The sequence below is a fragment of the Leopardus geoffroyi genome, chromosome C1 (genome assembly GCF_018350155.1).
Source record: "Leopardus geoffroyi isolate Oge1 chromosome C1, O.geoffroyi_Oge1_pat1.0, whole genome shotgun sequence".
Taxonomy (NCBI): domain Eukaryota; kingdom Metazoa; phylum Chordata; class Mammalia; order Carnivora; family Felidae; genus Leopardus; species Leopardus geoffroyi.
In genome coordinates this window covers 42,992,515-43,020,506 of record NC_059328.1, presented here as the reverse complement: position 1 = coordinate 43,020,506, position 27,992 = coordinate 42,992,515, and the positions used below count along the sequence as shown (strand labels likewise).

General features: G+C 45.1%; 1 protein-coding gene across 5 annotated transcripts; it reads right to left on the bottom strand.

Moving 5' to 3' along the window:
* Positions 1–558: 558 nt before the first annotated feature.
* On the bottom strand, positions 559–26,025 carry CPT2 (carnitine palmitoyltransferase 2). Of its 5 annotated transcripts, none has more exons than XM_045477447.1 (6): positions 25,549–26,025; positions 21,022–21,109; positions 8,788–8,868; positions 2,357–3,661; positions 915–1,382; positions 559–727 (listed from the first exon to the last, which is right to left on the bottom strand). In XM_045477447.1, the coding sequence occupies exons 3-5, from the start codon at positions 8,801–8,803 to the stop codon at positions 1,051–1,053; spliced, it is 1,653 nt and encodes a 550-aa protein (XP_045333403.1). In that variant the 5' UTR covers positions 8,804–8,868; positions 21,022–21,109; positions 25,549–26,025; the 3' UTR covers positions 559–727; positions 915–1,050. The 5 variants fall into 5 exon arrangements, with proteins under 5 accessions (XP_045333403.1, XP_045333401.1, XP_045333402.1 ...); XM_045477445.1 differs by lacking the exons at positions 21,022–21,109; positions 25,549–26,025 and adding exons at positions 6,981–7,087; positions 17,953–18,254; XM_045477446.1 differs by lacking the exons at positions 21,022–21,109; positions 25,549–26,025 and adding an exon at positions 17,953–18,220 and having other exon boundaries at positions 8,788–8,879.
* Positions 26,026–27,992: the final 1,967 nt, after the last annotated feature.

The following is a 27,992-nucleotide window of genomic DNA, read 5'->3' as shown; positions in this document are numbered from 1 at the left end:
AACTGGTTAAAATAAATACACCACCAATTATAAATCTTGATTTGGCTGGAATAGTCAAATAACACTCCCCAAATCCATTGGAATATCCTTCACTGCTGCAGGACTATCAGAATGAAGCACCAGCAGAACACTTACTAGAAAAATGAAGAGGACTTTTAAAGAGAAGATGTCTTTAAATGTTCCGGTGGCGCCTGGGTGGCTCAGTCGGTTGAGCTTCCAACTTCGGCTCAGGTCACGATCTCACAGTTCATGGGTTCGAGCCCTGCATCAGGCTCTGTGCTGACAGAGTCTGGAACCTGCTTCAGATTCTGTGTCTCCCTCTCTCTCTGCCCCTTCCCTGCTTGCACTCTGTCTCTCAACAATAAATAAATGTTTAAAAAAAAAAAAATCAAAGAGAAGATGTCCCCAGGAGAGAGAGACAAGTTCATAGGGAGGATGAAACAGTGCTTCCCACCTCACCTGAAGAGCCAGGAGCCATGGGAACTTACTGTTACCTGAACTTAATGTTCTTTGTGGGGATTAGGAAATTAGGTTAAACAACAACTGAAAGATACCATCTCCAAGCAACAATTAAATTTTATTTCTGCTTCAACAATAAATACACCTGAGAGTTATTTTTCCAAATCCCACCTTCTGATCAAATGTCCTTAAAATTGAAATCTCACATTACCCTTAATTGTGGTCTAGTCCCACTTGGAAATTATATGTTTAGCTTTAAAACCATGACCTTACACGATCTCGCGGTCCGTGAGTTCGAGCCCCACGTCAGGCTCTGGGCTGATGGCTCAGAGCCTGGAGCCTGTTTCCGATTCTGTGTCTCCTTCTCTCTCTGCCCCTCCCCCATTCATGCTCTGTCTCTCTCTGTCCCAAAAATAAATAAACGTTGAAAAAAAAAAAATTTTTAAAACCATGACCTTAAAGCTCAAGTCTTACAGCACTGGCTGCTTAGGCACCTCATGATTAGTTTCATTCTTATACTAGCACCTACTGGCTATTAGGCTCCAATTTTCACGTCCAAGAAGTGATGGAAGTTTTTCACTCACTCAGAAGCTAAGTTTTGATGCATTTGCCTTCTATGGCATCAAATATGTCTTCTAAGGCCTTCTCTACACACTGGAGAAACTCCCGGGCATTGCGGCCTGGGTAGGAGGAGACGTTGCAGCCTATCCAGTTGTCATGAACAGCATACCCAATGCCAAAGCCATCAGGGACCACAGGGGCAAAGCCACCAATGTTCACTGCTGGGCTGTTCAGAGTGCTCGTGGACAGGATGTTGTGGTTTATCTGCCCATATGCAGGGTCCAGGTATAGCTCAGGCAGAGCAATCCCCTTGGCTGCTGCCAGGTAACGCAGAGCAAATAAGTGTCGGTCAAAGCCCTGGCCTGTCAAAGACAAAATAGGAAACCAGAGTCTCAGAATCCCGGAATTAAGAGACCTTAGTAAAACCTCCCACCCATAGTAGGAGTCCCCTTCACGGCATCTTTGAGAGTGGAAGAAGGGTCTATCTGCCTCCACATGTGCACCTCCAACTCACTAACCTCTGCAGCAGGGCCTAAAATTAAAGTATGATTTTTAAAATTCTGAAACGGAGTTAGTTTAGTCAAGCAGTCAAGAAAAGTGCATGAAGAGAGCTATGAATTCAAAAACCCAAATAAAACCCGAAGTCCAAGTCAAGTGTAAAAGACAAGATTGAGTCACTGGAATAAAATATAAAGGGTATTTGACCAGAGTTCTAATCTCAGCTTTACTGCTAATTTGTTGTGCAATGCTGAGCCAGTGGCCTCAGTTTCCTACCCCTAAAATGGAGAAGGATGAGACCAGAATGTCTTGGGAGATCCCTTTTACTTCCAGGACTTTAGGGTGCATGAAAAGGACAGGACTATATGGTCCTCCAAATTCTTTCCGGGTCTCCGATTTTACCACAAAGAGGCAAAGGAAGGAGGACACTTAGATTTGGGAAGACCTTCGGAGAAGGCCTATTGATAGGAAGCCAACACACAAGTGAGGTGAAGCAAGAGAGGCCGCAGACTCAGAAATCCTGGATTGTCAGAAGTTAGATGGCCAATAAATAATAATAAATAATAGAAAGACAATCAGCTGAAAGTGACCCTAAGTGAGGATGAAGTTAGATGCATTTCTCCATCCCTGCTTAGGAGGAAAAGAACATTCTGATCCCTAGTGCTAGTCTGGCTGTTTAGACTGCTAGGGTAGAAAATAATAATCATCTGGGAGTTGGCAGATGGCTTAAACTGGGAAAGTGGTAGAAATCAGACTTGGAGTAGAAGAATATTACTGAGGCTTACCCCAGAGCTGAGGGCAACACGACCCAAGGGCATGCTCCCCAACCCCATCTCACCCATTGCTGCTTCTTTGGTCAGCTGGCCGTGGTACGTGGAGCACTCGGTCATCATCTGCTGAAGCTCTCCAGCACTGTGCTTGGAGGGCTCCCTGACGAAGGCCTGGGAACACCTCTTGGTGAAGATGGAGGCCGGGCGGATGGTCTCAGTGCGGCCGTGCTTGAATGCTGCAGTGCTACAGGACTCGTAGGTGGCCACCGTCTGCCCATACTGCCGCAAGAAGGCCATCTGGAAGGCCAGCTGAGCCACCGAGTCAGGGCTCAGCTTCTGCTTCTTCAAGAACTCTTTGCCTCCTCTCTGAAACTGGATGAGGTCGACAGTGAGGGTTTTCACGGTGGCATCGAACTTTTCCTTAGCGGTGCTGATGCCAGTCTTTAAGGCATCATTCAGCTTGAAGTTAAGCTTCTGCACGGCGACAGAAGAGTCCGTGCGGGCTGGCTGGCTCTGTGGGGTGACAGCAGGGGCCTGAGTGCTGTCTTTGAACACTTCGTTAAGAAACCTGAGCACCGCCACCCCATCGCCCCAAGCATGCTCAAAGTGGATAGCAGCAGTGCCGTCCTTGGCTATAATGAGGTTAAAGGACTTATCAAACCAGCGGTTTGTGCCGTCACCATGCAGCATGTTGTGAGACAAGTGGACGAGGTCCTTAATGGGGAAGTCATCTAGGCAGAGACAGAACACAGCAGAGTCCACTTTCCTCAGGGCCTCCTCATTGCCACCACTCGCCAGCTTCTGCCTGAGCTCTGCCCAGACGTCTCGGTTCTCGGTGGTCAGATATGCCAGGGGAAACTCGGGGGCAGGGCTACTGTCTGAGAGAATGTACTTCAGATGAGCCTGGATTTCAGAGGCACCCACAATGTTTCCGTCTTGATCTAGGACATCAAAAACATAGAAATGTCCTTTTCTTAGGACCAGGAGGTGCCTAGCCTTCTCATTAGTAAAGAGTTCATCCCGAATGGGTTTGGGTAAACGGGTTGAATTGAAAAGCCGAAAATATTGGGACATATCCAGGGGATAAGCATTGACCAAGTAGGCCCCATACCAGGACAGAGAAGAAGGCACAAAGCGTATGAGTCTCTTGAAGGTATCAGTGTCACTTTTTGCAGGGTTCAAGTGGAAAACCTCTGGCTCCAAAAGACCAGCCCGAAGTGTCTTCAGAAACCGGATGGCAGAAACAGTCATGTTGGTTGCCCTGGTGAGCTGGTCATTATACTCAGACTTTGGGTCAGGGATGAATGCCATAAATGGATTAAAATTCAAGACAATGGAGTCTCGAGCAGACAGGTACATATCAAACCAGGGGCCTAAAAAATAAAAGTAAAAAAGAACAACATAAAAAGTTAATGTAGTCCCTAAAAATAAAATTTGAGGGAGAAAAACAAGCATATGCAGAAAAAAATGACATCAGCCTCCAGAGGGTGAAATTCCCTAATTATTTTTTCGATCTGCAATAATTCACGACCTGTACACCATCTTTTGCATGTGGCTTCTATCACTTACTATGTTTCTGAGGTTCAGCCATGTTGTAGCGTGTATCAGTTCTTCATTCTTTTTATTGCTGAGTAATGTTCCATTATACCACATTTTGTTTGTCCATTCATTGGTTGACTGACCTTTGATTGCTTCCGCTTTTTGGTTATTATGAGCAATGCTGGTGTGTACAAGTTTTTGTGTGGATGGATATTCTCAATTCTCCTAGGGCAACAGCTAGGAATGAAATTGTTAGGTCACGTAGTTAAGTCTGTGTTTAATCTTTTGAGGAACTGCCAGGTTGTCTTCCAAAGTGGCTGCACCATTTTCACCATGCATGAGGGTTCCAATTTCTCCATGTCCTGGGCAACATTAATTATTGTCTGTCGTTTTGACTACAGCCATTCTGGTGGGTATATCATTGTGGTTTTGATTTCCATTTCCCTAGGTTTATTGCTTTTTCTTTCTCATTCTATTTCCTTTCTTGACTCTCAAAGAAATACAGTAACATCTCACCTGTATTCACGCTCAAACAGAACAGGTGTTAGTTCCCACCCATTTCCTTGGATTTCTCTTGTTTTATCTCCTTTCAGGGACAACATTCACACTTGGCTGTCAACCTAACGTGGGGGAAAGTATTCACCATCAGTCTGGGTACGCTGTACATTTGTGTACTCCCTCTTTTAAGAAATGCTCAAAAAGCAATTAGAAATAATAGTCAGTGTGTGGATCATCCAAACTAGCCTTCTACATTCCTGTGGATATTTCACCTGTAAAAATTCCAGAAGCAATATTTTATCAGAAAATGTGTCTACCACGGGCGCCTGGGTGGCTCAGTTGGTTAAGCGTCCATCTCTCGAAATCGGCTCAGGTCACGATCTCACAGTGAGTTCGAGCCCTATGTTGCACTCTGCATTGACAGTAAGGAACCTTCTTGGGATTCTCTCTCTCTCAAAATAAATAAATAAATAAATAAACATAAAAAAAGCCAACCTTAAGCCAGTGGCAGAGAAAGCCAAGAGATAACATGATTTACACAGCAGAACCCCCAGAATGCGTAGTATTTGGCAGACAAGTTTTCTTCTCTGGAGAAAGTAAAACTAGGGACAGAAGTCATAGGTGAGATCTCAAGCCTTCTTCCCTTACTCTACTCCTACAACAGTAGCAACCGGGGAACATACCATTTGGCAGTTTAATGGAAAAGCCTTTCTTGGGAGTCTAACCCAGAGACATTAGTACAAGGGCACCCCAAGGAAATGGTTTAGCCGGGTCACATTACAGTGAAGTTCTGACGGACCAGCCCCACCCTTATCCACAGAGCTTTTCAATATCTCACTCAAATCTAAGACAACAGAGAAGGATTATGAAGGATCTGAAGAAAGAAAAGCGGGCAAAACAGAGAAAAAAAGCAACTTGGAGACAGACTACGAAGGAAGATGAGAAAAAAACTTCCCCAATAAATTATTAAGCATATAGAAAACGAAACAAAATAAAGTAGAAGACCATTATTAACTTAAGAGGAAAAAAGTTCACACAGGAACAGGAAAAACAATCTCAGTATGCTCCACGACTCAGTTGACAATAGGGTATATGTGGTCCTTAGTATAAACACTACGTATCGAACAAACCAAAATGACAAACAACCACCCTGCAATAGTCAGGGAATGGGACGTGTGCATGTACACTCATATGTGTGGTGGGGACATGAGCGACTGCTCAGTTCTGGTCTTCCACAGTGAGACGTCAGCAGATAATGCCTACAACTGAAAAAGTTAAGAAGCAGTGATAACGGGCATGTGATGTGCAGAATGGGGGTAGACAGCAGAAGAATGAGCAGCTGGAAGTAAGAAGCGGGAAACTAGGGGAGGGTCAGGAAATTGCCATTTTTCCAAACAAGACTGGTAGAACCATTTGATTCTGTAAACTATGTGCATGTATAACCTTATGAAAATATAAACTAAATTAAAAGAAGTTCTGTGAGAACAGAGGCAGAAAAAACAAACTCTGAAAGGAGAGGGAGGAGAACTGAAAGGTTTCCTGGAAAAATCATCCCACCTGGATGTTTTTTGTCTTTTCTCTTTAAAATTGAAATGTAAATGACATAACGCACTGTTACTTTCAGGTGTACAACCCAACGATTCGGTTTTTGTATATATCGCACAACGATCTCCACAGTAAGTCTAATTAACACCCATCACCACACACTGTTATAAAAGCTTCTTGTCTTGTGATGACACTTCTCAAGATCTGCACTCTTATCACCTTTCAAATATACAATAGTATTAACTATAGTCACGACGCTGTACATTATATCCCATGACGTATTTCTTTTATAACTGGAAGTCTGCACCTTTTGACCCCCTTTGACCATTTTGCCTGTCCCCCCGCCGCCACCCCCCGCCATCTGGCAACCACATACTTGGGTCTTAAAGAAAGAATTTGACAGGTTAAAAAATGGTAGTGGGAACAACATGGATAAAGACGCAGAAGAATGAAAGACTAAATAAACAGTGAGTTGTTGAGTTTTGTTGAGGCATGAGACTGTCATGGAGAAGAGTAAGGGATGAGGCTGGAGAGGGCAGTTAGGCCAGAGTGCGAAGGGTCTAGGATGATATACGCAGGACACAGGACTTAATCCTGCATCCTTTTCAAACAGAACCAATGATCAGGCTCTGTCTCGGTCCTACCTACAGAGCAGGCAAGACATTGCTCCTCAGCACTGACTCCAGGTGAGATCTTAGTGGAGGAGGAATTCACTCGGCCTTCATGTTTACCTCAGAAAGAGAGGATGAGGGGCGCTTGGGTGGCTCAGTTGGTTGAGCGTCCGACTTCGGCTCAGGTCATGATCTCACGGTCTGTGGGTTCGAGCCCCGCGTCGGGCTCTGTGCTGACAGCTCAGAGCCTGGAGCCTGCTTCCGATCCCTCTCTCTCTGCCCCTCCCCCACTCTCACTTTGTCTCACTCTCTCAAAAATAAATAAGTGTAAAAAAAAAAATTAAAAAAAAAAAAAAAGAAAAAGAAAGAGAGGATGAGACATTACTCTGGTGGGCTGGTCTCACCAAAAATATTCTGAGACCAAAACAGGACAGACGATGCCTTACTTTCCACTGTGGAGGGCTTGAGGAATAGCGTGCCCACAGCCCAGCCCACCTACCTGAAATGTAGCTCGTATGTTTATTCTGCTTGTCCTGAGCAACTAGCTGCTCATGCAGTTCTTTTCCAATCCCATTTTCAAAGTTCTTGCAAAACTGTTCTGTCTTCCTGAAATGTTCGAGAAAAGACAGAATCAAACCATGGCAGGAAATACATGATTTCCAGACTCATGGCCAAGAACTCTTACACAGAGCTGTGGGGCCCCTGTAGCATATCCCTAGAACCTGGGACTGAAATCAGGAAGTCCCTCTGAGCAAGAAGAACAGCCACCAATCCCAAACAGATACATTTAGGATATCTTCTTAAAATAACTGATCGGGAAGATCAATCGACATCTCACACAACAATCTATAATCTAGGAGGCAGCTTGGTATGGAGAAAAGGACATAAGCTTTGGAGTCAAGAAGAGCTGAGTGGGACCCTGGACATGTGTCTTGATCTAAGTCTTGGTCTCTTAATGTGTAAAACAGAAATAATATACCACCTTACAAAATTAAAAAAAGTATTTTTAAAGCTAAGGATTCAGGATAGTTTTAAACCTAATACTTAGTAACTGGTAGCTATTAAATCATAACTATGTCAAGAGAAGCTTCAAGTGACTAATATGGAATATTTAAAAGCAGAGGACTAGATTATGAACAATTCATCTACATTTTCCATCACTGTTCAGTGAAGGACTCTGTGATTCTAAATTTTTTTTTTCAACGTTTATTCATTTTTGGGACAGAGAGAGACAGAGCATGAACAGGGGAGGGGCAGAGAGAAAGGGAGACACAGAATCGGAAACAGGCTCCAGGCTCTGAGCCATCAGCCCAGAGCCCGACGCGGGGCTCGAACTCACGGACCGCGAGATCGTGACCCGGCCAAAGTCGGACGCCTAACCGACTGCGCCACCCAGGCGCCCCAAGGACTCTGTGATTCTAATGACAGTGCCAGTTAAATGCACAAAACCTTCCATTATGGAAAAGTGGGATAGAAGAACTTAATGCAACCCACTTTTGACAATATCCAATATTATTTTCCAATTCCATGCTGAACTAGTTTCCTAGGACTGCCATCACAAAATGCCACAAACTGGATGGCTTAAAACAATAGAAATGTATTCTCTTATAGTTCTTTGAAGTACAAAGTCAAGGTGTTGACAGGGCCGTATTCTCTTTCTGTTCCATGCCTTTCTCTTCGTTTCTGGTGTTACCAGCTAAACTTGGCATTCTTTGGCTTATTGGTGCATTCCAATCTGCCTTCATCATCACATGGCTGTCTCTGTGTCTCTTCTCCTCTTAAGGATGCCAGTCATACGAAATTAAGGACCCACCCTACTCCAGTATGAACTCAACTAATTACACCTGCAACAGTCCTATTCCCAAATAAAGTCACATACTAAGGTTCCCAGAAGGGAATGAATTGGGGTGGGGGGAAGGCAGCATCCTATCCAGCTCAGTACACATGCTCAACAAGCAAACTGCTGGTCTGCCATGTGCTCTCCTCAACGAACTCCCTACCAACAGCACACGCCCTCTGCCAATGACCATTACCAGCTAGCCTCCAGGTCCACCTGACGAGATACAGTATAAATTTGGCATTCTGCCTTATAAACCATTGCCTGTTGAGTCTGGTTAGACACAATGTCACTTCAGGGCTTGCTCAGCCCCTTCTGAGTGAAGATCTATTTCCTAAACTTGAAAATGTAAGGACGAGGTCCCAGATTTCTGGAGACCCAATTGGATCACAGACACTTCATGAAACTACTACTTGCCAGCCTCTCTTGAACCACCCAACCATGGTCATTCAGGGTTCTCTGCATTTACCTGAACTGGCCATCATCCAAGAGAGGCTTCTGTGCACGGAGGTATCTCTTAATGGTGTCTTCAAGTTTAGGAATAGGCAGCCTGGAAAGAAACTAAGTATAAGTGTGACGATATGTGGAAGGGGTCAATTAGCTTCATAACCCAAACTAATAACTAATGACCAGATAATTTCCTTCCAAAAACAAAAACAAAAACCAATAATGGGAATCCACAAACAAATCAGAATAGAAGGATTTACTAATGTAAGCATCAATAGTAACTTTTTTTAAAGGTAAAATAAGAACTTTCTAACGTCTTAATGGTGAATTTCATAGGCGAAATAAATATTCAAATAACAGATTCAAAATAGGGAAGTGGAAGCCGCCTGAAGCATTCCTGTTCCCTAGTCACAATTACAATACCTGTGTTAACCCTGTATTGGTACTGATTTTAATCCTACTCTTAATTGGAACAACTGCACTTTTCTTCCCCAAGATGAAAACAGAAAGTTCTATTTTTTAACTTTCCTTGTGCATTTTATGAGAGAAAATCATACAGAAATGAAGCACAGTCCTGTCCAAGGGCCAGCCAAATATGGGATTGACGGTCAAGCTATGCCCAGCCACCAAGAGTCCTTTGAGGAGAACCAGATCTTCCTGTGTGTGTACTTACTCATCATTCTCTACCAGTACAATCCCAATGATGGCTATGGTGATAAAATTACTGGTCCACAGTGGAATGAAAACACATGGACAGCAGAGTGAGGTGTACTTTCTTTCATGTCAGTAATTTTATTAAATGATATAGCCTATAATACCAAAACTTAATCGTGGTTTGCGAAGTTACCTCTGTCAGCTCAAAATCAGCACTAATATATTCAAAATATCTAAATATAGGGGCGCCTGGGTGGCGCAGTCGGTTAAGCGTCTGACTTCAGCCAGGTCACGATCTCGCGGTCCGTGAGTTCGAGCCCCGCGTCGGGCTCTGGGCTGATGGCTCAGAGCCTGGAGCCTGTTTCGGATTCTGTGTCTCCCTCTCTCTCTGCCCCTCCCCCGTTCATGCTCTGTCTCTCTCTGTCCCAAAAAATAAATAAACGTTGAAAAAAAAAAAAATCTAAATACAGCAGCCATTTTGGAAAACTGTGAAATTATCCATAAAACACAGTTTATTTTTATTTTATTTTATTTTTTATTTCAACGTTTATTTATTTTTGGGACAGAGAAAGACAGAGCATGAACGGGGGAGGGGCAGAGAGAGAGGGAGACACAGAACTGGAAACAGGCTCCAGGCTCTGAGCCATCAGCCCAGAGCCCGACGCGGGGCTCGAACTCACGGACCGCGAGATCGTGACCTGGCTGAAGTCGGACGCTTAACCGACTGCGCCACCCAGGCGCCCCTTTAAAACACAGTTTAAAAGCCTACTATATGTAAGACATACTGTGATTCTTCAGTTTATTTTTCAATGCATGTTTACCAAAAACATGATGTCAAAATTAATCTGAATTATTTACAGTCAGTATGGACTTAGCTGCACTGAGTAACCACTCATAACACTTTAACGCCATCAATTATTGTCCTTATATTCGTGGACCTACACAGAAAATCTCAAATACTACCTCAGCTACCTCATAATTATCTACTCATAGTTATCTACCTAATTTTCTCGACTTTGTTTTAATACAATAGGGACATTAACAAAAGTTCTTTTTAATTTTTTTTAAATGTTTATTTATTTTTGAGAGACAGAGACAGAGCGCGAGCAGGGGAGGGGCAGAGAGAGGGGGAGACACAGAATCCAAAGCAGGCTCTAGGCTACAAGCTGTCAGCACAGAGCCCAACGTGGGGCTCGAGCCCACAGACTGCGAGATCATGACCTGAGCTGAAGTCAGCACTTAACCAACTGAGCCACCCAGGCGCCCCCAAAAGTTCTTTTAAACAAAATTCTAAATTAGAGGCAACAGCAGTTTTAGAAAAATAGTCCTTATTAGGGGCGCCTGGGTGGCTCAGTCAGTTGAGCATTCTACTTCGGCTCGGGTCATGATCTCATGGTTCGTGAGTTCGAGTCCCGCATCAGGCTCCACGCTGTCACGTGGATTCTTTCTCTCTCCCTCTGCCCCTCCCTCGCAAGCACACTTTCTCTAAATAAACAAACTTAAAAAAAAAAAAATCTGACTATTCTAAAACACCATTTGCTTTCAGATTTCTCTCCAAAGAAAGCCACCCCTCAACTTCTAGGAAGGACCAGCACCCTCCTGACCCCCATCACCTGCATTAAACAAGTCTCTTTCCTCTCAAAGCCAAGTATACCACCTTCTCCCCATCCTCATCTGTTTGCTACTCTAAAGGGGGGTGGGTTAGTAAACCAGCTCCCGGGTGGGAAGGGGTGAAGCCCTGATTTTTAGTATTTACCAATTTCTGTAACTCTCCCACCAGGCAAATTTCAAGCTACCAACACAATGCCACTGAATGTGGAGCTGGGAAGAACTGCAGAGTTGGCTCTCGTGGTTACAGTGATGCACAGAGAGGGAAGCTCGCCACTCATCAGGATCCTTCCTTGAAACTTCTGACCTCCACCAGCACATGGGCTGCCAGAGAACAGGCACTGATTACTCCTTCCCTTCCTCCCCCAGCCCTGATTCTTCTCCATCACATTTAGTGGGCTATGTACTGTGTCCTCTCCCCCATAAGACTGCAAACCGTGAGATCCTTAAGAACATCAAAGATGGAGTTAGAAATTCTCTCCTCCCGCCCTGCTAGTGTTTTTTCCATCATCTTCTTCTGAGTCTCTTTTCCCTACGTCCTCTTTCTCTAAAAGTGCATGTTTTCTGAAGACTCGGTCCTCTGCCCTCCCCTGTCTACTCTGTCATTAAGCCTTTCTGCTCTGATACTTTCATTTCTGACACACAGGCTCCTCCAAGCAGGTACTGAGATGCAAAATGGAACGTATGCAAGGGAGCATGACCCTGCCGACTGCAGATTTATTCTGTCTAGGGACAGTGTGGTATGCTGGAAAAGCATAAGCATTGAAGCCAGGCAAACCTGAGTTTAGTTATAAACAAGTCACTTTTCAGAAGATAGACCAGTGGTTACCAGGGATGGGAGGGGGGCAGGGAGTGACTGCTAATGAGTACGGGTGTTTTTTGCGGGTGGACGGAAGGGAATGAAAATGAACTGGACAGCGGTGATGGTCGCACAACTCTTGTGATACACAAAAAAATCTCTGTGTACACTTTTAAAAAGTGAACAATATCTCAACAAAGCTGTTAAAAATTTTTTAAAACAAGTCCCTTTTCACCTCTGGTGATCAGTTTTGTCTTTAGTAAGATAACGGAACTGAAAAAGGTGGTCTCTAAGGCCCCTCTACAATTCTGTGACTGTAACTTCAGGAGTCACATTGATTCTTCCCCTTACAAGCCAGCATAGCTGCAGTGGCTAATCTGGTTTCATCATTCACAGCTATGTGACTTTGGGCACACCACTCATTCTATACCTGATTTTCCTCATCTATAAAATGGGGATAATATTAGTACGTGCCTCCTAGGGACACCTGCGTGGCTCAGTTAAGCATCTGACTTCGGCTCAGGTCATGATCTCACGGTGAGTTTGAGCCCTACATCGGGCTCTGTGCTGTCAGTGTAGAGCCTGCTTCGGACCCTCTGTCCACCTCACTCTCTGCCCCTCCCCCACTCATGCACACTCTTGTGTCCATGCGCATGCCCGCTCTCAAAAATAAACATTAAAAAAATTTTTTGATATTAATATGTACCTCCTAGGGTTCTGTGCAGATTAAATGAGGCAATGCATGTCACTGACTTAGAATAGTGCCTGGCACCTAGTAAGCACTCAATTAAATACGAGGTTTTTTTTTTTAATCTACTCAGTCCTTATGTCCTATAGATCCAAATTCTGCCATTAGACTGTTCACATCCCTAGGGAACTAGCTGTGCCCAGCACAACGTTTCACCATTTCTATTGTTTTGCCTGCCTTCCATGTATTCTCTCTTCTTCTGGTAACAGCACCCCTCCTACCCGAGTCCCTCTGGTTCAGGTGGAGCTGACTCCAACCCAAATCCATGGAGTGGGCTTACAGCTTACTGGTTCAGACCCAATGAGACTCAGGGTGAACCTATAAAACTTAATTACAGGATTTTTTTTGCACAGTTAGGAGGGGCAAATCTCTACTAGCTGAGATCACTAAAAGGTTGGGGTCTCTTAAGTGGTGGCTGCCACTTTGTCACCATAAGGAGAGAGCCTGGCTAAGAATGGAATCACACAAATGAATAGCTTCGAGTGGAAAGGCAAAAGAGTCTTGATGACATCACTTGAGCCCTTAATCCAACCTGGATTTTGCAGGTCTGTGAGTCCCTATACTTGTTTGCTTAGGCCAGTTTAGTTCGGTAACTTGCTACCACAAAGGCCAGTAAGTGTTCACTTATAGGCAACATTGACTGTCTTATCTTTAGAAATCAAGTCGCAAGGTCACCCCCAGACTCTTGGCAGCTCCTTAAATACCAAAAGGGGTTTCATTTGCACACCTGTAGTTTCTTGTGCTGCCTGTGATGTAATTCATCAGGTGCCTTGAAAGAGGTAGAGTTAGGGACTTGAGAGATGCCTGGCAGTTCCATCTTAACCACGCGGGTTCTCCTTCCCCACCCGCAATCTAGAGAATCCCCATCTAAACACCAAGCAGATATATCTCACTAATTATCCCTTGTGTAAGTGACTCTGTGTAAGTGACCTGCTATCATTACCCAGCTTCCAAGCAGCAGGCACTTCACTGTTCTTCCTGCCAAGAACACAGCTAAAAAACCCTTTGTAATTTTTACACAATCTAGTTATCACTGGAATAAAGCCGATCTATTTTAAGGACATGCCCCTGGGGCCTACCCAGAACCTTACTGTTTCTACCTGTTATCCTCCATACCTTGGACATTCTGGCCTCACCTCCCTCCCTGTCTGAATTCTAGAGAACCTGCCCATTCTGTCTTGAACATCAACTATCATCTAAAATGATTAGGGATTAAAAGACAAAATAATATTGACATTTATTGTGAATCAACTATACAACTTAAATGGTGACTGATATTATTTTTTTTAAAGACACAATGGGTCTCTCCCAATCCCTACCCCAATGCGTGTGCGCGCGCACGTGCACACACACACACACACACACACACACACACACACACATACACACACACACACACACACCCCTAGCCCAATTCTAATAACTTAGGGCCCAAATGGTGATTCTTTACTTTGGGCTGGGCTCTCCATAAACTTCTCAACATTTCTGAACATGTCATGCATTTTCAGGCTTCTGTTCCTGGGCACTAGCTGCTCTATCCTTCCCTCACTTCTCTCACTTGGTGATCGTCAAATTCTGCAAATGTCACCTCCTCTGTGAAGCTTCCCTTACTCGCCCAGGCACCATCACTCCTACCTCCACACTGATGCAATAGTTGTCAACAAGCACATCCTATATATGCAACACATGTGTGCCTAATGCAGCTACAGTACTTATGATTATCTACTAAGTACTTACCAGATTTGTATTAAAGGCACTATATGAGGGTATTTAATTCTAACAATCCCGAGAGAAAGGTAACATTATCATCCCAAGTTTAAGGTTAGATGACTTTTGCTTATACCCGTGCAGTTAGTATGAAGTTGAGCTGGATTAAAAATAACATATGGGATGCCTGGGTGGCTCAGTCAGTTAAACATCTGACTTCCGCACCGGTCACGATCTCACGGTTCACAGGTTCGAGCCCCACCTCAGGCTCTCTGCTGTCAGCACAGAGCCCACTTCGGACCCTCTGTCCCCTTCTCTCTCTCTGCCCTCCCCCTATTTTCATGCTCTCTTTCTCTCTCTCAAAAGAAAGAAATAAACTTAAAAAAATATTTGAAAACAATAATGAGATCTAACTCCTGCCTCATGATCTTGTGAAAAACTGACAGGACTAGAGCCATTTTAAAATGGAGTTGAAGCAGCCATTGTAGAGAAACTGCCTTACTTGCTTTTGTTTGAACTGGCCAAAACCTTCTGGACAAAATGGTAATTGTTTTTAAACAATTGTTTGAGAAGTCAACAGGAGAACAAACACCATGATCACAAGACTAATGGCTATGGACATTCCAGAAAAAAAAGAAAAGTCAGCAGTTAATATATACCCTGGAGTAGTTTGGCTTGTAAGCATGTGTAGGAAACCTTTGTTCCCCCTTTTAATTCAACTCATGTAACTGCCCCCTATCTCTTCCTCATATAAACCTGTTGCTTTCACCCTACAAGTGGGAATCTTATTTGGGTATGTACTTGAATCTGTGCTCCCCACACTGCAATTCTTTACTCCCAAAGAAATGCTCATCTGCCTCTCATTGCAGCTCTTTATGTTCAGGTTGACAATCTTAACCACGATGAAATGTTGCTTCCCATTTATCACATTATATCTTAACTATCTGTCAAATCTCCTCCCCGCCCCCTCCCCATATGTACACTCCTCACCATGACTGATTGGTCTCCAAATCCATACCAATAAATGTGTCTCAAATTAATAATGTGAATGAGTCGGTCAGGTTGATCCACCCTTTGTCCCCTCACGGCTTGCAGTTTTATATTCTGAGGCTAACTGTTCAGTGTATATAAATAGAGCCCTTAAAAAATAACACCTAATTGAACTATACATCTAAAAATGGTTAAAAAGCTAAATTTTATGGAATGTATATTGACCACACTAAAGAAGAGCCAAGAAAAAATTTCGTAACACCTAAAAAACAAACAAATGACGGTGCAAGGATTCTTAGAGGAAAGTGAGTCCAAGGCCACTGGGTCATAAGGCGGCAGTGATATGACAGGAAGAGGGAGGGAATGGGATCCAACTGGACCACCACAAAGGGACTAGTCCTTCCCCAGGCCAAGGACTTAAAATAGTTCCCTATTTTGGGCATCTTACCTCACTCTATCCTCACATTAGCTCTATGAAGTATGTGTTCCATTCCTACCTTGCAGGGAAGAACCGTGGCTCAAAGAAATTAGCGGAACTGCCTGAAGTTACAAAAGCATCAGATCTAGCATATGAGGCCAAGTTCTACCAGACTTCAAAGCCAGAGCTCTTCACCAAGTGGGACATCAAAATGAGTGTCAAAGATAATACATTTTGCCAGCCTAGAATCTCAGAGATAAAAGGAATCTCAACTTATCTAACCACCAGTTTACAACTGAGGTAACAGAGGCCTGGGTGTCCTTGCTGAAAGTTATGCATTGATGTTGATGACTCAACAGCTCATTTACAGCTCAATTCCGACAGGTTTTTCTGCTGTAGGTTGGAGGAAATGATCTGGAGTATTACTCTCAGCTTTCTAATTCTAATGGAGAAAATCCCTCTGATCTTAAACCGGGCTGGAGCCCAGGCCTGCCTGAAACTCAGATGCAACTGGGCTTGGCAAGTGAAGGGAGCTTCTGTCATTCTTCACCTTTCCCCCACATACGGGCTCAGCTTACACAGGATTCGCCTACAGGCACAAAGGCCACTTTTTCTTTCTCTCTCTCCCTTCCTCCTGCCAAACTTAAGCACTGGGGTTGGGGCTAGATAATCTCATTTTAGTCTGCTTTAGATGTCTGCACAGTTATTTCACCTCAAATGATATTCCTGAGAGGGCGGGGGTGGGCAGCAGGGATAACAACGGGTTAAACAGCTACTGGATGTGGAGAAAAATAGCAACCTAGTAGTTGAGGATGATACCTGTGATACAATCTATGTTCTGTTCATGGGATGGGGAGCCCTGGCCTCCAGCTCCTGGACTGGGAGATCCCTGATGGCAGTTTGGTGAGAGAGGAAGTGAGAACGGTCTTTGAGACAAATTTGGGACTTTGTCTAAAGTCCCCGGAACTAACCGGTGAGCGAGTACAGAAGTTAAAGTCTGGTTTCAGACGCTAAGAGAACTTCAGGAAATCTCTAACATTGAAAAAGGAGCCCTGGCAGCTGAGATTAAAGCTGGGAGTTGAAAGGCTGGGAAAACCGAAAGGTTTTTTTTATATTGAAGAAAATACCAGGTGAGGGGCGCTTGAGTGGCTCAGTCGGTTTAGTATCCGACTCTTGGTTTTGGTTCAGGTCATGATCTCATAGTTCCTGAGATGAAGCCTTGCGTAGGGCTCTGTGCTGACAGCAAGGAACCTGCTTGGGATTCTCTCTCTCTCCCTCTCTCTGCCCCTCCCTCATGCATTCTAAATAAATAAATAAATAAATAAATAAATACGAAAAAAGAAAAGAAAATACTGAGTAAAAAAAAATACTGGGTGAGGGAAAGGGAGAGGAAGATTTATTGGGTTTTCATAGGGGAAGTACACTCGGTGAAGCATTTTAGAAGGTGGAGAGGGTAGTTAAGGTGAGGAGGAATACAGAAGAATAGAAGAACTGGGGTAGGTTCTGGATCTAAGCTGAGTAAGACTTTGAGAGGAGCACTGAGGGTGGTGTCTAGAATTCCACGAGAGGGCTGGAGTTGAAGAGGGTGATGTGGGTTAGAAAGGATATTTTAGGGGGAGAAACCTAGGGGTAGCTGAGGAAGGTCTGGAAGGGGTGAAGAGTGCTGATGTCGGGGGAGGGTAAGGTGAACACTGGAGGAGTGTGCTGGGTATTGGATGAGCTGCTATAAGAGCAGAGTACTGGAGGCACAGGGAGTGGGGCTGAGCAACGGGCTTGAGGGCGGAGTGCTGGGAAAAGTTGAGGGAGGGTAACTATTATGTATCAGGAATTGGCCTGTCCATATTCTGGGCAGGAACGCGGGGCAGTCATGAAAGTACTTCAGGGGACACCCTAGTTGGAGGGGTAAGAGTGGTGTTGGAGATATGAAGGTTGGGCATTTTTCAGGAAGAAATATGAGGGAGTCTTCGGTATCAGGATGGAAGCTGGGTTACTGGAGAAAGAATTCGAGAAGGGTTCAGGATGGAGAATCCGAGCGAGCAATGGGGGGTGGGGGGGTGGAGTTCTGGTAGAGAATTTGAACGTACTGAGGTTCCTCTACCAGGAGACTCTCAAAGTGACAGTATTCCAGATTGCGTGTTACGACAGCCTCCCAGGGAGGGGGTTCGGGTGGAAGCGGGTCCAGTAGAAGAGTCGTGAGTGACTGACGGGAGTGAAGGTTGGGGCCGGTCCTGGAGGGCAGCGGGGACCGGGAAGCCGGGCTCACCTGGGCAGGCTGTCCTGGTAGTGCATGGTGGGCACGATGCTGCGCTGCAGGTACTCGCCGGACCCCGAGCCCGCGCTAAGGGGCCGACACAGGGGCCCCGGGCCAACTGCAGGGACCCGGGGCCAGGCGCGCAGCAGCAGGCGGGCCACCATCGTCCCGGACGGCGAGAAGGCAGGGGATGGGGATTCGAGGGGACAGAGACAAGGCCGCCACCCCGAGGTCCCCGGGTCACCGGATCAGCGCCGCCGGTCAGGCTAGCGTCGGTCCGCCGAGCTACTTCCGGCCCTCCAGCTCCGCCCACTAAAGGGCCAGCCGCCGTCCCCGCGCACGAACGGCCCCGCCCGCCAGCGGGCCCCGCCCATGGGCGCACCATTGGCTTCGGGGTTCCGGCCCGCTGCTGGGCGGGTAGCGCCGCCGCCTCTTTGCTCAACTGGTCTCCCTGCTGTTCTCCCTGCTGGTCTCCCTGCTGCTCCGGAGGCGGCGGGAAACGGAACTCCGAAGCCACTCCCTTCTGTTTTGGAGCAATACAGAAACTGGAGCGGAAGGAAAAGAAAAGCCGAAGAAAGCGCTGAGAATCTGATAAGCTATGCTCTGTTGACTACAGGAGGCTGCCTCTTCTCACAAATCACCTCCAGCTTTCCTTCCAACCCTGACTCTAAGATGATACAACTGGAACAGAGACCTGTTGTCCCTCACAAAACAAATAACCCCAACCACAGTCTAATCCCTGCTCTCAGCTGCAGCTGAAGGATTAAGTAGGCTCTGCTCCTATTTCACAAGAAAGGAAGGTATCAAAAGACATAAAACCTTGTTGGCTGGCTTGAGGGACAGAATTCCATTCTGGGAACTTGACCTTTTCTTAGCTCCAGCTGTCAGTCACGGCCCTGTGTGTTTGAAGTAGCCAGGTACATTCGGTCTGCCCCATAGTTGTCTATAAACAGTGGCAGTGGCCGGAGCACATCAGAAAGAGCACTAGACTGGGAGTCGAAAGACCTGAGTTTTTGTCTCAGCCCTGTCTTTAATCTGGTTAGGTACCCCATACCCCTGGTTGAACAGGAAGATCACTAACCAGCTCTAACACTCATTCATTCGGTGGTGACTACAAATCCTTAAGAACTGAACATGAAACTCAAAGATACTGAATATCTAATCCTCCTTCCCTGAAGGGAGAACAGACAGAGCTGACCCAAACCTGAAACATCAGTGCCATTTGCCTACAGTGTATAGAGCCAGAGAGAGAATATAAATTCTTTTCTAAATTAGAACATTCCATCAAATCCAGTTTTGAAAGCCTTGAAACCTGAAGCAAACATTAGGAGCTGTGTAGAGCTAAGGAGATCAGAGAACCCAGAAGAAACAGCAGACCCAGTAGAAGGACAGTGGCTTACTTCTAGTGACAGAGGGCTGGCGAGCCTGGGTGGCTCAGCCAGTTAAGTGTCTGACTCTGGATTTCGGCTCAGGTCATGGTCTCACAGTTCATGGGATTGAGCCCCACGTCTGGCTCTGTGCTGAGAGTGCGGCACCTGTTTGAGAGAATCCCTCTCTCTCTGCCCCTCCTCTGCTTGCGTGTGTGTGTGTGCACTCTCTCTCTCAAAATAAACATTTTAGAGACAGAGAGCTAAGGAATAGTGCTCATCCAATATAACAGCTGAAAGAGGGGCTCAAAAGCCTTCTGTGGGTGCATGGCTGATTGGAACAAATCTAACCCCTCACACCAGTAGCCAAGGCCTTCTAATTCTGGTCCCCACCTGCTTCTCCAATCCCATAGTAGGGTCAAAGGCAGGCTGCCCCAAGATGGACCACTCTGGCATGAAGATCATTTTGAGCTGAAGGCATTTGAGACCCTGCAGACTCAAGAGTAACTTTTACCTCTCCTTTAACTACATAAAAGAATCTAAATTGGCGGGGGGCAGGGAGGGTCCCAGAACAAGGGTTATTAGCAGAGATAAATTTTATCTGAGTGACCCATCTGTAAGGGCAAACGTCGAATTTAGCCAACATCTGTTCTTCTTCTTATCGTCCTGTGAAGTGTATTTCTTTCCTCTGAAGCCCCAGACTCCTAGGCCCCTTCTCCTTAGTTCAGGATGATGTACATACCTCATTTCGCCTGACTGCCTTTGGAATATCCATGTCTGCGTGGATTCCCCATATGTACACTACTGAATCTGATTTACTCCTGTTATTCTGTCTCATATCAATTTGATTCTTAGTCCAGCTAGAAGGACCTTGAAGGGGAGAAGAATTTTTGCTTCTTAACCCCATCGGGTCACCCCAAGGACCCTATGCCGTAGTAACACTGAATGACTCAGCATTCCCAGAACTTGTCCTTACTCCGTGGCCTTTTGTTTAACTGTGCCTCCTTCTAGAATATTCTTTCATGCTTCTCTGCCTAGTACACCTCAACATCCTTCAAACGCCACTTCAAAACACACAACCTCTATGAAGTCCTTCTCAAGCCTCATCCTTCCTCCTCCCACAAGAACGCATCGCTCCCTCTATGGCTCCACAGCACTTTTCATCCTCCTTTACTGTCATATATGTGAAACCTGACTCATCTAATTAATAGTTCATCTCTCACAGTAAACTTTTTGAGGTCCTCCAAGGCAGGTCCTCTTGTTTTTGTTTATGTACCCACGTGTTGAACGCAGGCATATCATGAAGATATGCTTTTCTTCAGGATGGCCTTGGTGCCTGCATCACATCAAGGGTACCCCTGAGCTGGAAGACTGGAAACACCAACTTTTGCTGTGTAGGAGTCAAGAAAGTTCCTCCACTTAGAGAAAAATCCTGAAGAATAAATTGTTTGTGTTGAAGTAATCCCAGAGTTCTGCTTTGCTTCAAATTAATATGAAAAAGCACAACTTGGCCAGGTTAAAGTAATATTCTTTTTTTTTTTAAAGTAATATTCTTATTCAAAATCAAAATTCTTAAAGACAATGAATTTTAAATAAGCATCAGAAGATTTCACATTTCAATGAAAAAGAGATCTAGGTGTTGAAAGAAATGACAGGAACTAGCAACTCGAGTTGGCCTGGCGGTCCCAAGTTCTTCAGTTCTGCTGGCTCTTACCTGGACCAAATGTTGCCTGAGATAAGGAAAGTCGCAGGCCAGCCCTCAAAAATTCACTCAGCGAGATTTGTCATCACGAACTCCAAACCTTTAAAGAGAAACAGTATGTGAGAAAGTATTTAAGTACAAAAAATTGAAACCCAAGTATAAAAAATACACTCCCTGCTCCACTGTGATGGTTAATGTTATGCACCAACTTGACTGGGCTAAGGGATGCTCAGGTAGCTTGTAAAACATTACTTCTGGTGTGTCTGTGAAGGGGTTTCTGGAAGAGATTAGCATTTGAATCAGCAGACTGAGTAAAGAAGATTGCCCTCGCCAGGGCAGGTGGGCATCATCCAATCCAATGACAGTCTGGACAGAACAAAAAGGCAGAGGGAGGGTACGTTTGTTATCCGCTTGAACTGGATTTCCATCTTCTGCCCGAGAACATCGGTACCCCTGGTTCTCAGGCCTTCAGGTTTGGACTGGAGCTACATCATCAGCTTTCCATCAGCTTTCCTTTCCATCAGCTTTCCACCAGCCTCCATAATCCTGTGAGCCAATACCTCATAATAAATCTCTTTCTGTATATCTATATATATTCTTTTGCTTCTGTTTCTCTAGAGAACCCTGAATAATACACTCATGAAAACAACAACAAAAAAAAAACCCTTTTTAAACTCATATGAGGGAGCACCTGGGTGGCTCAGTCGGCTAAGCATCCAACTCTTGGTTTCAGCTCAGGTCATGATCTCATGAACAGTTGGTGAGTTGGAGCCCTGCGTTGGGCTCTGCGCTGACAGTGTGGAACCTACTTGCGATTCTCTCTCTCCTCTCTCTGCCCCTCCTCCGCTCTCTCCTCTCTCTCTCTCAAAATAAATAAATAAACTTAAAAAACAAACAAAAAGGGACTTTTTGTAAAAAACAAACAAAAAGGGTGGCTCAGTTAAAGGTCTGACTTTGGCTCAGGCCATGATCTCATGGTTTGTGAATTCGAGCCCCACACTGGGCTCTCTGCCCTCTTCCCCTGCCCCCAATAAATAAATATTTAAAAACAAACAAACAAACTCATATGTGAGTACACTAGATATTTGATTAAACCAGTGAGTGAGGAATCGTGGTATGTGAAAAAAAAAACCTGTTCCTTTTAACTTATAACTAACCTGACATCCACTTTTTGAAGCATTGCCCAGAACTACTGGAGGAAAAAACAGAGGGCCAGAGCGTAAAAACCTTGCAGAGTCTTCAGGTAGTAGAAGGTGCACCTTTTGCGGGGTCCAGAGGACCAAGATCATGCATCTGAGACATGGGTTCTGGTCATCTGAGCTGGCAGGCCTCCGGGTCCTTGGCTACAAGCATACAATGGAGAATGTGGCTACGAAGGGGCCAGAGTTGGGCTGGGGCAAGGTGGAGCGTTCACCCACAGCTGAGAGTACCTCCTGAGGAAGTCCCGCCCGTCTCTGGACCCCGTGGCAATAGATTCCTGACTTCTGCTTCACTCCTGTGTGCACTCAGCTCTTCCAAAGTGAGGAAGATTAAGCTCGACTTCAGCATCCTCCAGCCGTGGCCGTTTTCACTCGTGGACTTCCCTGGTAGGAGCAGGCCTCTCCGCCCATAGCCCCAAGTCAGCACTGGGCAGAAAGAGGGAAGGTGAGTCTCAAGGCACAAAAATAATGGCTTTGTCCTATCTCCTCGATATGATGGGATTATTATACAAGACCATTTTCCAATGGAAATCTTTGTCCTCACTGAGTCCTCAGGCCTTGTTCTCTTGTGCCCCTTTGGCAATTTCAACGGACAAGAACTTTAATGGGAGTGTGTGTGTGTGCTCTGGGTTAGTAAAAACCTCACAGAATTCAACCACACAGAAACCTCAGTCAGATTTTTTTTTAAGATTATATGAGAAAAGAACAAACTGACAAAGAGCTGATGTCAAGAATTTAGCATTTTAAAAATCACACACAGGGGCACCTGGGTGGCTCAGTCAGTTAAGTGTCTGACTTTGGCTCAGGTCGTTATCTCATGATTTGTGAGTTGGAGCCCCACATCGGGCTCTGTACTGCCAGCTCAGAGCCTGGAGCCTGCTTCGGATTCTGGGTCTCCCAATTTCTCTCCCCCTCCCCTGCTCACCCTCTGTCTCTCTCTCAAAAAAATAAATGTTAAAAATGTTTTTAAAATAAAAATCACACACAATTTCCAGCTCTACAGTGAGATCAGTGCTTTCTAACAGTGACCCAGAGGTGCAAAGATGCCCGTCCAAGATAATGAGTATCTCTAGACAGGCCAATAAAATGATGGCATTTGGAACAATTTAGATTTGAAATAAAAGAGCTGGCCAATATTCACATTCTAATTATTCATAGTTAACAGTTAACAATGTTATCTGAGAAAGGGTAAAGAGACAGACCCCTGGGTGCAGAGAGCTGTTGGGATAGGTAGGTGAATGACTGACAGGTGGAGAGAGATATGATATAGACAAATAGTAATGACACATTGAAGGTAAATGGTGGAGGCATAGGGTAGACAGATCTCCAGGTGAGTCATAGATACATTAGTCTCTGAGAAACACTGGTCTCTTCCATTGGACCAGTACCACCTACCTCATTCTAACCAGGAACGTTTGTCAATGACATTTGTACATTTGTCACTTTGTCATTTACAAAGCACATTTCAACTAGTAAAAGGAAAAGAAACCAAAAAGTATTGACTGCACCCTATGCCATGCACTGTATCTATATGTGGTTCCCAACAAGTGTTCCCAGAACTCTAAGAGTTTGACCAGTGAAATCCATCCAGGATGGGCTCCCAAATGAGATTTATTTAATGTTTTTGTTTTTGAGAGAGAGAGAGAGAGAGAGAAGGAGGAGGAGGAGGAGGAGGAGGGACGGGGGAGGGGCAGAGAGAGAGAGGGAGAGAGAGAATCACAAGCAGGCTCCATGCTGTCAGCACAGAGCCCTATGTGGGGCTCGATCCCATGAACCATGAGATCATGACTTGAGCTGAAATCAAGAGTCAGACACTTAACCAACAGAGCCACCCAAGTGCCCCAAATGAGATTTATTTAAAGACAGCTGACTGAGCCAGAGCAAGCTTGTGACTGTGAAGAAGGTCACGTGATTAACATGTACCTTCCTGAAGGGTCACCATATTGTCTGACACGTTCTTTTTGGCCCAGAAATCCCAAGGTTCTTTGGTTCAATTTCAGAGTGCTTCTCTAAGTTAATTTGTTACCATATTTTTGAGGACCTGCCAGATGGGGTGCAGCCAAGGCCTCTCTAATGCACCTAATGTCAGATTATCAGAATTCTCATCTACTTCACACAGCTTCTTTAATCAGTTGAACATGCAAGAGGAGCAATTTTGAACCGTGATCTACAGGTCACCCATGTTGTACTTTACAGGCTCCTTGATAATAGTGTAATATGAGATAATAATAAAGCCTGACTTTATGTATACAACTTTAAAATAATGCAACTCACTGGAATTAAAAAAAAAAAAAAGTCTTAATCAGGGGGCACCTGGGTGGCTCAGTCGGTTGAGCCTCTGACTCTTGATTTCCGCTCAGGTCATGATCCCAGAACAGTGGGATTGAGCCCTGAGTTGGGCTCCACCCTGAGTGTGGAGACTGCTTGGGATTCTTTCTCGCTCTCTCCCTGTCCCTCTCCCTGACTCTCTCTCTCTCTCTCAAAAAAAAAAATAATAATAATAACAAGAATAAATTAATTTAATTTAATTAAAAAAACTTAGGACACAATTTCAAAGCAGGGGTATATTGTGACTGGTGTTTACATTCCTGCCACACGGTGGCGCCACATTAGCCATTAAACGGAAATCCTTGCGGGGTCCTATCAGTATTGTCTGAACCAGGCTGTGGTTTACAGAATTTCTTCCAGTAATTGTGGTGGCTTTTATTTCGTTTTTGTGCCTTCAAATCTCTTTAAATATCTTATAACAGTGTCATCCAGACATTCCATAAGCAGTAGTGCTACTGAATTGATTACAATAAAGGGGATTAGCTGTGTAACACCCAGTGATATCCTCTGCTGTTCATTAGCAGAGACCACACCATAAAATATTAGAGATAATACTGAGATAATATAAATCAAAAGTAGTCTCCAGAGGGCTGTTGACTGATGTTTTCCTAGAATGCATTTCCCTAAGAAGCATTCTTCAGGGAAAATGAGCAGTGAGTGATGGGGGCACTTGGGATCCCTGCCCTGAATAGAAAGGGTTTGTTTATCTCACATTCTCGGCCATATGCTGGGAGATCTCTAGTAACCAGACTATGACCTAGCTGCTGGTTCATTTAGCCGTTAGGCCCATGGACCATGGAGTGAGACAACCTGGGTTCAAATCCTGTTCCCACCACTTCCCAGCAGTGTGATTTGGGGCAACCCATGAACTCTCTGCGTCTTATCAGAAAAATGCATGCCCCGCAGTGCCTGGTTCACAGGGCTGCTGTGTGAGAGCTAAATGGCAGCGATCTAGTAGGGGCTTATCACAGTCCCTGGAACAGAGTAAGTGCTCGTTCAATGTTAGCCTCACTTCTCCTCCTCAGCAATGCCATGGGGCTGTGCCAGATCCCCTGGAGATAGAGACTTCCCATCACAGAGAGAATTCTTTCCTCTTCATCTCTATTCATATCTGACACAAAACTAACCATGTCTTCTCGGAAAATCAGCGTGTTATTCTGTTCCTTGCCAATCTTATTTTGAAATCCATGAGAAAACTTGAATTTTCCTGAAATCGTAGGAAAGTCTCTTATACCCCATGAATCAAGGCTGGCAAGACATTGGCAGAGTCTTCAGGGACCTGTCCCTCTCCTTTACCATGTCTATGTCTCCTCTGGGCTTCTCTGACCACCTACTCACATCCCTGGACACAGCACTCCATGAGCCAGGCCCAGAGTTCTCCCCACCCCTCCATCAAACCTCAGGGAGCTGCACTCCATTAGAGACTTCTCTGGAGGCTCTCTTGCGGTCTCCGGGGAACAGGATATTTTAAGGATGAGTAAAAGGGTGAGAAAGGAAATAAGGTTACAGGGACATTTCTCCCTCTCCTCAGAGCAGCATTTAAGTGGAAAGATTTAACAGGGCCAGTTTGAGGGCTGGGGGTGGAGGTTGCTTCTGATTGGGAGACTCTGACCAGGGACCTGCTAACGCAGCAGTTCAGGCCCAGAAGAGGGAGGGCAGGAGGGACTTCTTGGAGGTCTGTGTCTGCCCGCCTTCAAAACCTTTCTGTTTTTTCCCCATAGACCTAAAAGGTTTTGCCTACCAAATTGCGTTTTTATTTTTATTTATTTTTTAGAGAGAGAGTGAGTGCAGGAGCGGGGGAGAGGGGCAAAGGGAAAGAGACTCTTAAGCAGGCTCCATGCTTAACACAGATTCCAATGCAGGGCTTGATCCCACAAACCATGAGATTATGACCTGAGCCGAAATCAAGAGTCAGATGTTCAACTGATTTAGCCATCCAGACACCCCTCAAAGTGCATTTTTAAAAGAGTTTATTAATTTACTTCTCTCTCTCTCTCTCTCTCTCTCTTACACACACACACACACCCCTGAGTATATGAACAAAAGAGGAGCCTCAGGGAGGACTGTCGGGGTGATAGAACAAGAAATACAAGCCTCTCAGTCGTCTAGGATTCAGAGGTCCTGGCTTTGATGAAGCTCTAGAAAGAGCCCTGGAGACCTGGACAGTTGCCCTTAACTTAGTCACTAATTTGCTGTGTGACCTTGGGCAAGTCACTTTTTGTAGCCTTATTCTGGAAAGTGAGGGGGGTCTGACAGCGACAGCATGATCTCTCCAGTGCCTGAGAGACACCCAGTCTTTGTCTCTTCCATAGCTCCTTGCACGGCACCCAGCACGAAGTAGATACCTGGTATATTAGGTGTTCAATGAGTGAATAATAAAAACAGCAGCAGTGGCTGGACATCTCCCATATGTCAAGTACCGAGCCAGGGACCTATGTGGACATTATGTATAATTCTGACAACACTTCGAGGTAGAGGTTTCTTTTCTTTTTTTTTTTTTTAATTAATTTTTTCATGTTTATTTATTTTTAAGAGAGAGAGAGAGAGAGCACGAGTGGGGGAGGGGCACAGAGCGAGGGAGACACAGAATTCGAAGCAGGCTCCAAGCTGTCAGCACAGCGCCTGATGAGGAGCTCTAACTCGTGAACCGTGAGATCATGACCTGAGGCGAAGCTGGACGCTTAACTGACTGATCCACCCAGGCGCGCTGGTAGGGATTTCTTTCTTTCTTTCTTTCTTTCTTTTTTTTTCAATATATGAAGTTTATTGTCAAATTGGTTTCCATACAACACCCAGTGCTCATCCCAAAAGGTGCCCTCCTCAATACCCATCACCCACCCTCCCCTCCCTCCCAACCCCCATCAACCCTCAGTTTGTTTTCAGTTTTTAAGAGGTAGGGATTTCTTTTTAATCTGATGCAGGAAGCTGAATTGATGGTGCCTCTCGGTGAGTAGCCCGTTGTTGTCGTTGGTCTGTGCGATGCTCTTTTCTGGTTTGATCCCCTAACCCGCTTCACTAATCGCCACCCCTCTTCATCTCCCCTCATAGGCATCTAGTCTCACGTCTTTGATATCTCTATACATACGCAGGTATTCTTGTGAAATACGTCCTCTTGTTTTGTGCGTGCTTGTGTTTTGTATTTCTCTCCATGGTATTGTGATCGGATGTTCCGCCTCTTACATTTTTTCCCAACACTGTTTTGAAGAGTCACGTTGCTGTATGTGTGTCTAAACCGCACAGTTGCTGGCCCCACAGCTTACTCGTCCATCCCTCTGGCAGGGAAAACCTTCAGTACCTCTTCTGTCCGCTACCACAGACACCGTCACGATGAATATCCTCCTAGACATCCCCTTCTGTATCTCCTGTAAGAGAACTTCCGTGGGAAATAAAGGGCGGACTAGAGATTATAGTCCCAATTTTAGAGCTGAAAAACCATGCTCACAATTACACAAACAG

Excerpts from the sequence above, each read along its gene's own strand:
- CPT2 (XM_045477443.1), bottom strand. The coding sequence starts at position 18,325 with ATGGTGCGCCCATGGGCGGGGCCCGCTGGCGGGCGGGGCCGTTCGTGC. Across the intron at positions 3,662-17,952 it reads TACCAGGACAGCCTGCCCAG|GCCCCTGGTTTGATATGTAC; the intron begins GTGAGCCCGGCT and ends TTTATTTTTTAG. Across the intron at positions 1,383-2,356 it reads GACCAAAGAAGCAGCAATGG|GCCAGGGCTTTGACCGACAC; the intron begins GTGAGATGGGGT and ends TGTCTTTGACAG.